Source organism: Camelina sativa, chromosome 12 (assembly GCF_000633955.1).
Source record: "Camelina sativa cultivar DH55 chromosome 12, Cs, whole genome shotgun sequence".
NCBI lineage: Eukaryota > Viridiplantae > Streptophyta > Magnoliopsida > Brassicales > Brassicaceae > Camelina > Camelina sativa.
The window spans coordinates 19965070-19979849 of NC_025696.1; the positions used below are offsets into that span (position 1 = coordinate 19965070).

The 14780-nt window shown below is 34.7% G+C and overlaps 3 protein-coding genes and 1 pseudogene across 3 annotated transcripts; 1 reads left to right on the plus strand and 3 right to left on the minus strand.

The window, feature by feature from the left end:
* LOC109127973 lies at positions 1580-3845 on the minus strand (annotated as a pseudogene).
* LOC104732279 (protein RALF-like 32) lies at positions 9332-9945 on the plus strand. Its single transcript, XM_010451815.1, has one exon. The coding sequence runs from the start codon at positions 9403-9405 to the stop codon at positions 9754-9756; it is 354 nt and encodes a 117-aa protein (XP_010450117.1). The 5' UTR covers positions 9332-9402; the 3' UTR covers positions 9757-9945.
* On the minus strand, positions 10650-12589 carry LOC104732280 (histidine protein methyltransferase 1 homolog). Its single transcript, XM_010451817.2, has 8 exons — positions 12411-12589; positions 12261-12323; positions 12014-12080; positions 11817-11917; positions 11689-11733; positions 11321-11602; positions 11119-11221; positions 10650-11002 (listed from the first exon to the last, which is right to left on the minus strand). Exons 1-8 carry the CDS (start codon positions 12537-12539, stop codon positions 10920-10922), a joined length of 873 nt encoding a protein of 290 aa, XP_010450119.1. The 5' UTR covers positions 12540-12589; the 3' UTR covers positions 10650-10919.
* On the minus strand, positions 12904-14372 carry LOC104733675 (disease resistance protein TAO1-like). Its single transcript, XM_019233614.1, has 2 exons — positions 13262-14372; positions 12904-13040 (listed from the first exon to the last, which is right to left on the minus strand). Exons 1-2 carry the CDS (start codon positions 14370-14372, stop codon positions 12904-12906), a joined length of 1248 nt encoding a protein of 415 aa, XP_019089159.1.

The following is a 14780-nucleotide window of genomic DNA, read 5'->3' on the forward strand; positions in this document are numbered from 1 at the left end:
TATGAGTCAAATTTGATAACTTGACCAATGAAAACACTCGATTTTTGTGTTATTATTCGGCTTAAACGTTTTAAAAGTCCACTTAGGCTTACGTTAATAATACCTTTCTTTTTAGTATTTTTAAAATTTTAATAATTATTTTTAGTTCTTTTCAATAGATTAGTTATAAATAAAATACAGATTTATCTATATACACATACGCCTCTGCAGTGAATATTAGTTTAAAATACCTTTTTCCCATAAATTTTAGTTTTTTTATTATTTAATAATAAGCTTTAATTAGCATATGTAATATTTTATACTAAATAAATTTAGATATACTCTAAATATTTATACATATATATCTTATTCTAACAAAAAAAATCACTGCCTAGTGCATACCTCCGCATAGACATCTAGGCGCTATATGATTGGTCTGCCATCCGTCTAGCGCATAAGCTATTTTAGAACTGTGCTGATTTCCATTTCGAGCAATAACAGTAAACGTCATCCTTTGCTGACATATCAAATACAATACGCAACTGAAACGCCTCAAATCGATATAACACTCCAACTTTTGGGCAACAATTACTACAGTTGTGGGTCTTGATCTTTGTTACATGAATCTACCGACAACGGCGAGAAGACGACAACGACATTTTCACGAAAAAATGGGTTTCAAAACGAATAAAAGAAAATAATAAACTGTGTAACTCAGTGGATTCAAGTCACAATGTTGGGTTTCGGCCATAGAGAGCTTTCTACAAATATGTTTCATGGATTCTATTGGACCTAAATTTACTATTGGAGTAAACAATAACCATTTATAAATCTACAATGACATAATAAAACAAACTTCTCATCTTTATTCTTTAAAAACACAACACAAAAAGACTTAATTTATTAACCAACAAGCCCATGAAGCACAATATCAAATAATTACAAACAATTTTTAAAAAAAAAATTGTATATAAAAATATTATAAATAAGTAATAAAACTTCGCGCGCAGCGCGGATCAACTACTAGTATATTATATTATATTTTACTGATTAATAATTCTTTATGTCATAAATTACGAAAGTATTCTAAAATTTGTGACCATATAGACAATGTGCATGTCCAATTTTAAAAATAGACATGTATTTATTTTAATTATAGTTTTATGATTTAAATTATATATTGTATTTTCATAACTTATTTAAATTTGATCATTTTTTTTCTTATTAAATTATTTGTAGTTTTAAAGAGAAAAAAATATTCTGCATATTTGACCAACGTCATGATTTTATGATTTGACGGAAAAATATAATTATACAATTCTATCATCAAATTCGAGATTTTATAGTTATAGTGGAAAAATAAAACTATATATATATATATATATGTATATATATATTGAATACTGTTATTTCTAAACCAAAAGTAACTACGGCAAAAAAAAAATCGAAGTAAAATCTAAAATTGACTACAAGTAATCATCTTCAACAATGGAATGGCAGTTTTATAATTTATTTGATGCTTAAAAGATAAATATTATTAACACATAACACGTACATTATCAGATTTGTTTTTTTTATAATATAAATCTTTGAAAATAAATCAGATTTCCCAAATAACTTGAATCTCTTGTTGGAAACATTTTAAGGAACACAATGTTTTCCCAAAAATTTTCAAGATGGATGGGTATTGACAGCGGCAATTACAACAAGCACAAAATGGTCGAGTTATACGATTGTTAAGAATCACATCAACCATGGATGATTTGGTCTCTCCTCCCGACTTAAACCATATGAAGTCTCCGAGTGTGCATTTGGTGTGAAAAGTGATGCTACAATGATCACATGAATAAAACAATTTCTCTGGATTTATTGTTTCCTCGCATATGTCGCACCAGCATTGCTCACCTTTTTTTTTTTCGTAACATAGAGATAGCAAATGATCTTTATCATTTTCGTGTTTAACAATTTTTGGCAAAATTGAGCATTTAACATCTAAAACAAATTCACATTCCTCACAACTTAAAACCATTGTTGCCTTATGTTGGGATATAAACAATGTCCCACATCTGAAGATTAGAAAATAAGTTTCTAGTATATAAGCCAAGACCAACTCCAATTAGTATGAGGCCTTTTGGGAAGGAGCCCAATAAAAAATCCATGCGGGCTTTGCCACCTGAACCCAAAGCGGACAATATCATACTAATAGGAGAGTTGGCTTGGGCTTGGAAAGCCCAACAATTGGTATCAGAGCCTAGGTTGAAAAGTGCACCTAGAGGAATGGGTGTTGGCTCTGTGTGGGAGGATCTCTCAAAAAAGATGACATGATTAAGTGCCTCAAGAATACTTCAGGAATAAGGGGGTACCGGAGCCTAGGTACCTGGGTTCCTCTGAAGGAGAGGCCAAAGTATCGTGGTACATAGTTTGAGGGGAGGTTTGTTGGGATAAAAACAATGTCCCACATCTGAAGATTAGAAAATAAGTTTCTAATATATAAGCCAAGACCAACTCCAATTAGTATGAGGCCTTTTGGGAAGGAGCCCAATAAAAAATCCGTGCGGGCTTTGCCACCTGGGCCCAAAGCGGACAATATCATACTAATAGGGGAGTTGGCTTGGGCTTGGAAAGCCCAACACCTTATCTCCACAACCATTACAAAATCGGCCTCCTGTTGAGTAGTTGACATATAATAAATGAGGATGACTTTCATGGAAGAAAGGTTCATAAATAGAACCACATCGCACATCCAAAAGAATCTTCTTATCATCACTTAAGTACCTAAACCCATGAAAAAGGTTTTGACAAACAGCGCAAATGTTTGTTACGCGAGTCTCGAGATAAGAAATTAGAGTGATCGACATCTTGTAGAAGGAATCTATTTTCTTTTTTGGGAGATAAGCACATTTTAGATGAAGGATGAAATCATCACATTCCATGTAACTATAGAATGAACTAGAAAATATTGGATAATTACATGCTTTACACTGCATGCATTCATCATTAGAGTCACTCTCGTCTTTAAGCTTTAAAGTATGCTCCTCATGACTAAAATGCTTTATAACTCCTTTTTCTATCTCTTCGTATGATTTAGCCTCTAAAGTATTATCTGAAATGCCTTCAAGTTCAATTCCATCCCATATCCCAAATCTTGTAGCGCATCTCAAATGAATGGCAATATCCGGACATTTCAAACAAGTATATGCTCCACATGTCCAATTTATCCTTTTATGACAAATTTCACATTTCCAATCTCCACCATCAAGACAATAATTGTAATAAATATTGTGATCATGATGATAGATCTTTATAACATGTGGTATATCAATACAATTTCTATGAATCATGAAATTGCATTAAGGACATACATAAGGATTTGGATCGTCATCCATTCCACAAGCGTTGCATATAAAACTTCGTTGCGGCATAAGGATGAGTGAATGCTCATGAGTCTTAGGGTGAAGAAGAGTGAAAGGGGGTGGATTCTTTTGACAATTGACATCCACACTGAAATTGCAAATAGAGCAATGATATAATAAATTATGAATTTTGTTACCACACAAACAACATTTTCCATCAGTGTAACTCGGAACATGCGTGAGACGCTTGAGGAAGTGTTTAGGATGACAAGAGTAATTGATCTCTGGTATAGATTCGGCGCAATCTTTGTGAAAACTCAATTCACATAAGTTACATGCGTAAGGAAACCGATCTTCAAGGAGTCCACATAAATGACAAGTAAATGTAATCATCATTGGAACAAGGGATACAAGATGCTCGTGGTTCTTTGGACCATCAATTGTTACTACAACTTGTTTTCTTGCGCATATTAAGTCGATGAAAAAATCACATTTTGAACAATAGTAATACATCTTTGCCAAGTTACCTCTACAAAGCTTGCATTCTTCATATACTTCTTCATTTTGTGCAAGTACTTTGATGTGCAAAGAATGTTGTGGATGATAGAGGCAGCAAATCTCTAGATTAGAAATGACACACTCTTTGTGAAAGAAGACTCCAGATCGTAAACAACAAAACCCATCACTACAGTAGTCTTTACCAAGATTACAGCCGTCACATTTTAATCCGCGTGTTGGCATTAATGAATAATATTTATTAAGTATTTTCATAGATGACATAATTATTTTATATGTATTTTAGTATTTTTTTATAAAAAATCTGATGTTTTTTGTTTCACAAATAGAGAGAGCTTTCATATATATATACTAGAGGTTATGCCGTGCTACGCACAGATTTATTTTTACTTTTATTTTACAATCAAACCCCATATATTAGATTATTGAAAAAGACTCTTTCTCTCTTCAAAAAAAAGTTACCCACAAGCTTTTAAGTGAGAAAAATAGAAACCTCCTGTTCTTGTAAATTTCACTTGGTACATATATTATCCTTAAGATATATGTCTAATACTAAATTCAACAAATCAATTTCTAAAAACCTAAAATCATTCAGTTCTGATGAAAACATCGACTAACGATATTTGGCATCAGCATCACAAAGAGATTTGAACAATCCATAGAATAAATAATAATTTATCCATACCCAACCCCAACCGACACTTCATTACTAAAAACAAACCTTGATGTATAATTTAATTTATTAGTCTTGTTTAATTTATTAAATAACAAAATGTATAAAAGATTAGAATTTCTCTCTGTTTTACAATTAGAATGTGTTGTTTTGGGATGCTACCAATTTGTAATACATATACGGTGAAATTTGAAATTTGTATTGTCTTCTTTTTATGTGGCTTGTATTTGTCTTTGCTTTGTAGATGAAACGACAAGTGATTTTAATCCCTTTTCCTGCTGGTTTCTCCCAACATCAGAAATTGTTTTATTTTGTTGTTGTATTTCCTGTCAACAATAGACCAGTAATGTTAAAACCCCAATCAATGCCTTTATCCCTTGCAAATCTTGGAGAGACTTCAACCTTAGTTTTAAGCTTTGGTTTACATCATCAGTAATTATCTGTTAAAATAACAAAGGAAAAAATGTAAAATTGAAAATGTTAAATTCAAGCGTAAATGGTTTATGATTCCTTGTTGAAATTTTTTCCACATGTGTGTCTCAAGTTCTAAGGGTAAGTGGTGTTGATCGTCTTTGATAGATGTGATAGACTGACAGTGAAACTCTGGTACATAGAGCCGTGAAATTGTATATAGACTCTTTAACATTGGAATAGAATGTCTTCCTTATTAAGTCTTTGATGAGCTAACCCACCTCGTCGTCCAGTTCATCTAAGTTGGCCTAAGAATAAAAAAGTGACTTGGGTTGGCAATTTAGTTTGAATAGTACATTCAAATAGTTGGTACACAAAATAAAATTAAAAAACATATGAAAAGAACTATGAAACAACGGATTGCCACACTCCGGACTCATTGAAAACAACACACCGGAGTATTCCCACAGCTTCGGATGGAGAGAAAGTGTGACGTGTCAAGGTCAAACCAGAGTTTTTCATTTTCAAATTACATTTAGTGCATGAAATGTAGTGCCACCTATTGCGCAATACACAACTTCAACCACTTTCGCTTTACACGAAAAACAAATGTTCCTTAAAAATAGCAAGACGATGTTTTAAGTAATAGTAGTAAAAATAAATATAATTGGTCATATTACATGGCCTACATCCTTGTTGTTTGACGTAAGTCTCTATTTGTTCAATCATGTAGAAATCTTTTGGGTGTTAATAAATTTTGCCAACTAAAATTGACGGGAAATTACTTGCCTTGAAATAGTTACTGGGGAAAATATTAAAGACTATAAGATTGTTGTTCATTTTAAAAGATTATTGTAGGAATATTGGGAAAAAGCTGAGAATAAAGTTGAATTTAAAGTTAGCCTACCATTTACTCTAATTTAGAGTAGATATAGAATAGAGCTGGAGGAAATGTTACTCTATAATAGAGTATTGACTTTAAAATAGACTGGGACTAGAGATCTTCTAAGAACCTAATAAATTATCATTAAACAATAAAATCCAAAACAACAGAACTTTGAAGGATTTAATTATTTTAATCAAAAATATTTCTAATATGTTTTGTTTAAGAACCATACATATAAAGGTTTTAAACATTTAAACATTTTAAAAATAAACTTTTCATAAAACGTCTATTTAATATATATTTCAAAAATATATTTCTAAATTTAATACATATTATAAATAACAAAAAAAACTTAAATATATCTCGCGCGATGAGCCTATTCCTAGTATGCCTACATCCTTGTTGTTTGACGTAAGTCTCTATTTGTTCAATGGGTGTTAATAAATTTTGCCAACTAAAATTGATGGGAAATTACTTGCCTTGAAATAGTCACTGGGGAAAATATTAAAGACTATAAGATTGTTGTTCATTTTAAAAGATTATTGTAGGAATATTGGGAATAAACTGATGTGAAAACTAAGACAAAACCTGATTTAATTGGAAGCAATATCTATTACATGTTGGAGAATGGGAAAAAAACAAATACAGAATTAACCAGATGTATATGAAATATAATATCTTTTGCGGAATTGTTGGAGTTCAGAAAACATTGGGTTGACGATGTTGTATTCAAATATAAATAGTCTGCCCAGAGTGTAAGAAGTTTGGCATGTGTTTCAATGGCAAGTTTTTCCCAAAGAGAGACACTGCTTTCCCCGAATCAACAGATCTTCAAACTTAGATAGGCGAATTGCATGTCTGAAAGCAAGTAAAAAAAATAGTTAGAGAGGAAGTTTTTAATATACAGTAGGTGAGATAGATGTGGTGTGGATTAGGTAGTTGATTTACATTTTCGTCTAGAAAGAGACATTTAAAGCTGAGTAAGAGATTGTTTCTTCTAAAATATGGAGCTTCCCAAAAACAATCCTATTTTTACCGGTGGTCATCGTTAGTATGTAACTCTAGAGTAAAGTAGAGAGCAATTTTTTTAGGTTGTAACATTTTTAAAAGCGTAGTTAGTGTGTGGGGTGGGAGTGTTGATTCCTATTAGATTGAGGGAGAGAGATTATAATAATAATAAAAGTAATCAGAAATTGAATTCTATAGGATTATAATGTTATGGAAAACAGATTACTAATATTTATTTGGAAATAAATAAGAAAGCAATTATCATATGACTTAATTTACTTTGATGGCAAGAGGTTACGTTTTCAAAAGCAGAATGCAAAACTAAAACTAAATCCCAGCTTCAATTTAAGTACCGTATGGGAGGAAGAGAAACACATGGGGTGCATGTTCAAATCTCATTTGTTTGTTTATTAAGGCAAATTTTTTAATTACCAAAAGATTAAGTTGACAATTGTGGTCATATTTAATTAGCAATGGACAAGTGTCAACTATATAAAGCGCCAGATGTCATCGTTTCAAACAAAGTTTAGAAAAAACCTTCTCTTATTATATAAGATATATATATGTATATATATATCTTTTATAGATTAAGTTATTCTTTATTTACATGAAAAGGATACTCATAGAATTATGCTTGTCCTCATATTGATAACAACAAGTCTCCAACGAATTTTGGCACATATTAACTATCTATTTTCTTCAGCTTTTTTTTTTTTGTCGAAAGAAAGAAAAGTATATCAGTTTTTCTTTAGAATGCTTTATACACAAGTTATTTCCTTTTCTTTAATCCAAATTATTCTTTATTTAATTAATAGGACATTATTCGGAATTCTAACATACGGAAACCTATCAGATTTGAAAAGTATTTATGGGATAAACAAGTTTAAGTCGATGAAGGAGAATGTACGAATAAACACTATCATCTGAGATTCTGAGTCACTCTAACAAGCATAGTTTGGAACTTTGGTCTGGTGAGAATCAACGGCAGAGGCAGATATATGAGCCTTACGTTAAGTGAAGTCAAAGAATGTATTAACATACAAAACTAAGCGATTATTATAAAGTAAGAGTATATATATACGAATCTTTAGGAATGATCGTAAAAAGTTTCTGCTATATCCAGGAGAAAATGAGAGTGTTAATTACGCTTTGTAATTAATCCGTAGAGACTTTTTTCTGAGCGGAGATGGAGTTTATTGTCTCAGCCATTAGAATGATCGATGTCATAACCATCCTTCTTATCAATCTCGCCGTCATTATTGGATGATGATGAAGCTGATGAACTCCACTCCACTCACCACCAAAGAGTACTTCTGTATATATATATACCAAATAATGATTTTTACTTTATTATTGATAGCCAGCTCAATCGATATATAGTTATTTTGAACACTAATAACCGAAAAAATAACTAATTTACCATGTTATGGTTTCAAGCTTACATGAAGAGAGTATGGGTTTAAGTACCGGCCGGCATCTTTCTATGTTAAAAAGATAGTGATTATATAGTACCATTTCGTGGAGCACACATAGTCACGTACGTACGGTACTAAAGATATGGTGACATCATCGAGTGGTGAGAGGATGATGTTGACTAGTAAGGTGAGGTATCTTAACTATGGAGCTCTCAAACATGACACGGGGGCTCCAGCAGCTTCCGGTTCCGCTGGTGGAGGAAGAGCCTTGCAGGGTTGAAGTGAAAAACTCGCCGCAGATAAAAATAATTTCGAATTCAAAATCCCTATATTTTATAATAAGTTGAGTATGCATACTCCATGCAACCTGGATTTACAGATTAATTATTGTCGTGCCAACACAAACATAAGTTATATTGGCTCCGATTCATATATATGTCGCAAAATTATGAAAATATTCTAAAATTTTAAAAAAGTTTACAAACCATAATTTTATAGAAAACCATGATCTAGATATATAAAGTCTTACTAAACGTTTTTGTTCTAGTAATTTGGTCACTTATCGGAATCTGAGATTAACAACTACCATATGTTGGCATTGCAGCTTCTGTAGTTTGTCAACCCGTGGCATTTATCTACTCATTCAAATAAAATTCTTAAACTTACATTTAGATTTTAAATCAACTTAAATAGCAAGTTTGCAATCAGAGAATTACAATAGATAAGAAATACCCTCTCACACAAAAAAAAACTCATGATTATTAAATTAACTTAAAACGTTTGGTGGTTACATTGTCATCATAAGTACCTTTTGTTTTGGCTCTACTGATAAAAGTACTAAGAAGACTCCGGATCCAAACTTTTTACCAAAAACAAAAAAAAAAAAAAATCATTATAGGAAAACAAAAATCGAAGTGTATAAGTTTTAACATTAACATAGAGTGGTCCGACATTAATCTACACACTCGTCCTCAATTATAAGTAAAGCAGTGTGTTAGGTGAAGTGCGGCCCCTCCTAGTGCTGCTCCCACTAAGTTTATCTTTACACTGAGGAAATCGTCTCAATGTGGCATTCCATGCTTATTTATTATTATATAACCAAATATTCGTCTTCACAATTCACTCTCTTCTTCTCTCTTTTTTCTTGGCGTCTCTAATAAAATGGAGACAAAATCCTCTGTGATCTTCTTGACCATCACCATCTTCTTCGTCTGCCTTCTTGCACACGTCACCTCCAAGGCATCATCATCATCATCTCTGTGCAATGGATCAGTGGCAGAGTGCAGCAGCGTGGTGGAGACAGAGGAAGTTACGGTGATAATGGATTCTTGGTCAAGCCAGAGGCTGACGGAGGAGCAGACACGGAAGCTTTCGTATGGAGCTTTGAGGAGGAACCAGCCTGCTTGCGACGGTGGTAATCGTGGCGAATCTTACTCCACACAATGTCTTCCTCCGCCGTCTAATCCTTATAGTAGAGGCTGCTCTAAGCATTACCGTTGCAGGCGTGACTCTTGACCATTCATTCACCAGCCATCTTTATGAATCTTTATGTTATGTAACTGTATACCCATATATATGTTCTTTTTATTTTGTTAGTGAAATTTGAATTGTTTGGTTTGAATTGTATAATCTCTTTTGAATCTTTGAAACACTCTGTCAATTTGGGGTTTCGTTTGTTAGATTAAAAAAAGTGTTGAGTCGAAATCAAAATCTGAAAAAGATATTACCTTTTTCATGTCGGGAATTTTGACTTTCTGACCCAGTCGACTCAACGCCAACTGCTACGCCTCTTATCTTAAATTCAATTGGAGACCAAAACATAATCATCCGAGCCATCCCCATCAAAACATTACCATGTAAGCCTAGTGTGGGCTGCACTTACTGATTAATGGGCAACCATAGTGTTGACTTAATTAGGACAACCTTTTACAAGCCAGGTAAAAACATAGACTAGTGTTGTTGATGTAATGTATTAAGTAAATATTAATGTATTGTGTTGTTGCATATAGCCATATAGGTCTATGGCATGCATAACGGGAATAATGGGTATCCTACGATGATTCTAGCATGGGATCATACGTAACTGGACGTTGTGACTTGTGAGGCTATTGCTTAAACATCCATAGCCGTGTGGTTGCAGGGCGTAACAGAGTGCTAATGACGGGTAACTTAGTAACTTACTATCAAAGGGTAGATCTGTATGGTTGTTGTGTTTGTGTTACTTAGGGTACAATATGTTGTATATTCACGACCGACCCCTCCTTTACGGGTTGTTAGATATTCATTTTAGCCATGAGAAGGATACTCATGGAATTATGCTTGTCCTAATATCGATAAACAAGTCTCTACGAATAAAGAAGTTAAAGTCAATCAATGAGCAAGTTAAAACAAAAATTAACGCACTTATCTGATTTGGCCAAACGCAATAGATTTGAGTCATCCCCACGTAAGCTTAGTTTGGTACTTTAGTCCGGTGAGAATCAACGGCAGATTACGTTAAAAGTCAGAGAATGTATTAAAGTACAAAACTAAGCGATTATTATAAATTCAACAGAATCTATATATAAGCTAAACATGGATGACATTTTGAATTCTCAACTCATTTTACTGAGCAACCCAAATCTACTAGAGTCGGATCGTTGGATTGAAGCGACACTGAATCCTGATAGAACTTTGACTTATTTGTACGAAAGCTTCCATACCTCTCTGACATTGGAGGAACCATCTGTGACTTCAGACACCAACGTTGAAGCAAGTACACCTGCAATGAAGAGATGAATTGATGAGGTCTTGGTACGTGGGTTATATTATCATTGTAGAGGATGAACAAAGCAACCCTTGCTTTATATATATACATCATCGAATAGGCCATCTTACCGTCTTTCTCTATCATAGACAAGAACTGCCTTGTCCCTCCTCCAACCCCGAAATAGTACTTCTTTGCAGCCATGTACACTGCTCCATCAGGATACACAAGGCACTGCAAAGAACCAAGTGTTGAACAACCTCCAATGAATTGAATCTTTAAAGAATGATTGTAAAAAAAATTCTGCTATCCAGGAGAAAACGAGAGTGTTACCCTTTTAATCAATCCGTATAGACTTTTCTGAGCGGAGATGGAATATATTGTCTCAGCCATTAGAATGATGTCGTAACCACCCTTGTTATCAACCTCACCATCATTATTAGCTAGTGGAAGAACCTGATGAACTTCACTCCAATCACCGCCAAAGAAGCGTACTTCTGTTTCATCTACTGAGACAGAGGAAGACTTGTCGGAAAGATTAGCATTCAGATTCGGGATGGTGAGACATCGAAGGACCTCAGCATTGAAGTCTTGGAAATGAACGGCATCTGAACCCTGGACAACAAAAGAGACCATAGATCTAAGAAAGATGGGGTTTGGCACACAGAGCATAATATAGAGCTCAGAAAGCATCAACTTACCTTAAGACACGCATAGATTCCTGGAAGTGAATGACCACATCCAAGCTGAAACCATAGATTCATAGGTAAGTGATGTAAAGAAACTGAGTGATATCCATCGTTTTGACAACTAAGGAAAGAGAGCCTACCTCGAGAACCCGTTTGCCAGAAAGTGATAAGTTGCCGGATTGAGATTCTTTTTCAAGAGCTTTGACAAGATCAATTGATCCTTCCCAAAGCTTAAGCCCGCCTAGATTCAATCGCATTCGAGATTAACAAAAGAAATGCAAATAGTGCAGGAGATACACACATCTCACAAACCATAGGTAGAATAAAACTATTTTACCTTCATAGACTCCAGGAACCAAATCTGAATTAGGCAATCCAAAGACATCTTTAGTGCTCACACGACCCTAAAACCAATCCAGAAACTAAAATGACTCATTTTCATGAACATCATCATCTCAACTGGGACTAGCTTTGGGCTTACTATACATTTTTAGAGGTTTTAAAGCATCTGAGAGTCTCAATTTCTCAGTTTCTTTTCTCAAATTTTAGTGAATTTTATCGGCTAAGTGAAAAAAGAAACGCACCTTTAAAAGAGTGATATCGCCGATAGTAACTTTATCCACTGCTAGATCAACGGAGGAAGACGCCTACTGCGACGAAATCCACAGAAATCAAAAAGAGGGAATATTACATTAAGAAATTGGAGATGAGGAAGTAGTAGCTAGTGACGATACCTCGGAGGATAATACTTCAACAGGAGGAGGCGGTGGAGGAAGAGCTGGCTCTGGCGAATCAAGGAACCCTAAACCTAGACCAGAGCCTTGTGAAGAAGAAAAAAGCTGAAACGTCGGGTTCGTCGCCATTGACAAAAAGCTTCGGCGGCAGCACTTCAAAGTGTAGTAGCCTTTTGAGGCCAGAGAGCACAGAGAAGAGCAAATAGAAACCCATCGAACCGGTCGGTACGAAATTGGACTTATCGGTTCACTAAACCAATCAATTAAATCACCCAAAACAAAATTTTTGCTAGCAACTCTCGAATGAATGGAATCATCATGTTACATACTGTATATTACATTCGAGTCTCCAAAGATATGATGAAAAAGCTTGTCTTCAACTTGGTTAAAGTTTTGGTTCAAAGGATATATATATTCTCCTCCTAATTTTGAACTGGTCGTAGAATTTCTAAGAGAGATAGGATGGATATGGGGAAACAAGGATTTGGCATATTTACAAACAAGAACGATGACGATTAAGCAAGCCAAAGGGAACAACAATGGCTTTAGACGCTGTAACAGTATTGATAAGGGACTCAATGTCACTTGACTCGGCATCTTCATTTCCTGGAAGCAAGAACATATCGGTACCTATAAATAATATAAAAGGAAACAAAACCAAGTTAGCTATTAATTAATGCATATAGTAAACAAAAATTGATAGCTAGCTAGCAAAACATATATATTTACCTCTTCACTACGTCTTCCAACTGGAAACCGAGTAATTTGACTAGAATCGTGCTTCCACTGTAAGCACGGGCTAAGATCACTGTGATGAACATGATGCTCAATGGAAGCATCCAGGGACATACAGCCATGCGCATATAGATACTTGAGGCTCAATGGAAGTACTACTTCTTTTAGTGATGTGAGTTTCTTGCAGTGATTGAGGCAGAGAGTTACCAACGAGGAGAGATCCTTAATACTTGTAGGAACTGTTTCAAATTCGTGTCTGCTGATATCCAAATATGTTAGGTTTTCAAACCTAGTAAGTTGATCAGACAAGGATTGAACATTCTTGCAGTTGTCAAGCCAAAGCTCTACCAAACAGTATTTTCTCTCATCTTGTTGTGCATCAGAAAGGTTCACCAACGCTTGGAGATTTGTGCAATCAGAAAGAGTCAGTGTCTCCAATTGATGATATAGGTCTGGCAATGACTCGAGTCGACGGCAGGTACAAAGCGTCAAATGTTTCAAATTGGTAAGAAGAATCATTGTCGTTGGTAACACTTTGAAGCCATTCCCACTAAGGTCTAGTTTCTCTAGAACCAGTAAATGGTGAATGTCATCTGGAATTTCTTGAATGTTTAGGTTGATTAGATTTAACTCCGTCAACCAGGGAAAATCTGAAAAACTGTAACACTTGAATGGATCGTTGCTCTGATCATCACCACTGCAGTTAAACCGCATGATGTCGAGTGATTTAAAACAGTAGGGAGGTGACATGAGCTTAGGTGTTTCATTTTCCAACGTCATTAGTTCATGGGGTAACTTTTGCTCAGAAATAGAACAAAGATGCTCTGCGTATCCTTCAAGATGCTTCAACCTGATTTTTATCTCGCCACTGATTGATAGATTTGGAATGGAAACTCCCCGGAGTTCATATGGTTCTGCATCAAGTACATGCATGCGGATTAATCTAACGCGCATGCACAATTCGGAGCTGCTACTTTGAAAGACAAAAGATTCAGATTCCCTTATTATGAGCCTTAGATTTAGCCCATCACAGTTGGACACATCAAGCTTCTTCAGTGTAGATATGCACCATATAGACTTTGGAATCAGCTTCAAGGAAATACAACCTTCAAGTATTAACTCCTCAAGACGCACTGCTTTCTCAAGATCTGGAAGTTCTTTCAGATCCCTACATCCTGTCAGATCTAGCCTCCTCAAATGCAAAACAGTCTGAGAAGAATGAGACATAGCCGAAGAAAATTGTTTTAGGAAAAAAAAAAAAACACTTTTTAGCAAGTATATATATAAGGAGATTGCAAAAGTAACATACCTGGACTCCAGTCCAAAGGCTTGTGAGCTTGCTGTAACACAGATTTATTTCAACAAGACAATATGGCCTAACTATTGGTGGCAAGGTTGTATAAGGATATGCATCCCAATGTTGACGAGAAACTATAGGATTTTCCTCTAGATTGAGTCGTATCCTGGACTCCGAACCTCTAGAATGTGTGTACACCTTCAGAAATTTGAGATTACTCATTGGCTCGAAAGCAAACCACTGAATATGAAAGTGTTGGATATGGGCTTGCCCCCAACATTTATAGAAGCCCAAGCAGAAGATTTCAGGAAGATTTGGGCCAGAAGTCTTGGATTAGG

Coding starts and splice junctions, on each gene's coding strand:
- LOC104732279 (XM_010451815.1), top strand. CDS start 9,403: ATGGAGACAAAATCCTCTGTGATCTTCTTGACCATCACCATCTTCTTC.
- LOC104733675 (XM_019233614.1), bottom strand. CDS start 14,372: ATGTCTCATTCTTCTCAGACTGTTTTGCATTTGAGGAGGCTAGATCTG. Junction 13,041..13,261: donor GTATCTATATGCGCATGGCT/GTATGTCCCTGG, acceptor TATTATTTATAG/GTACCGATATGTTCTTGCTT.
- LOC104732280 (XM_010451817.2), bottom strand. CDS start 12,539: ATGGCGACGAACCCGACGTTTCAGCTTTTTTCTTCTTCACAAGGCTCT. Junction 11,918..12,013: donor GGTTCCTGGAGTCTATGAAG/GTAAAATAGTTT, acceptor GATTGAATCTAG/GCGGGCTTAAGCTTTGGGAA. Junction 11,734..11,816: donor CTGGCAAACGGGTTCTCGAG/GTAGGCTCTCTT, acceptor CTATGGTTTCAG/CTTGGATGTGGTCATTCACT.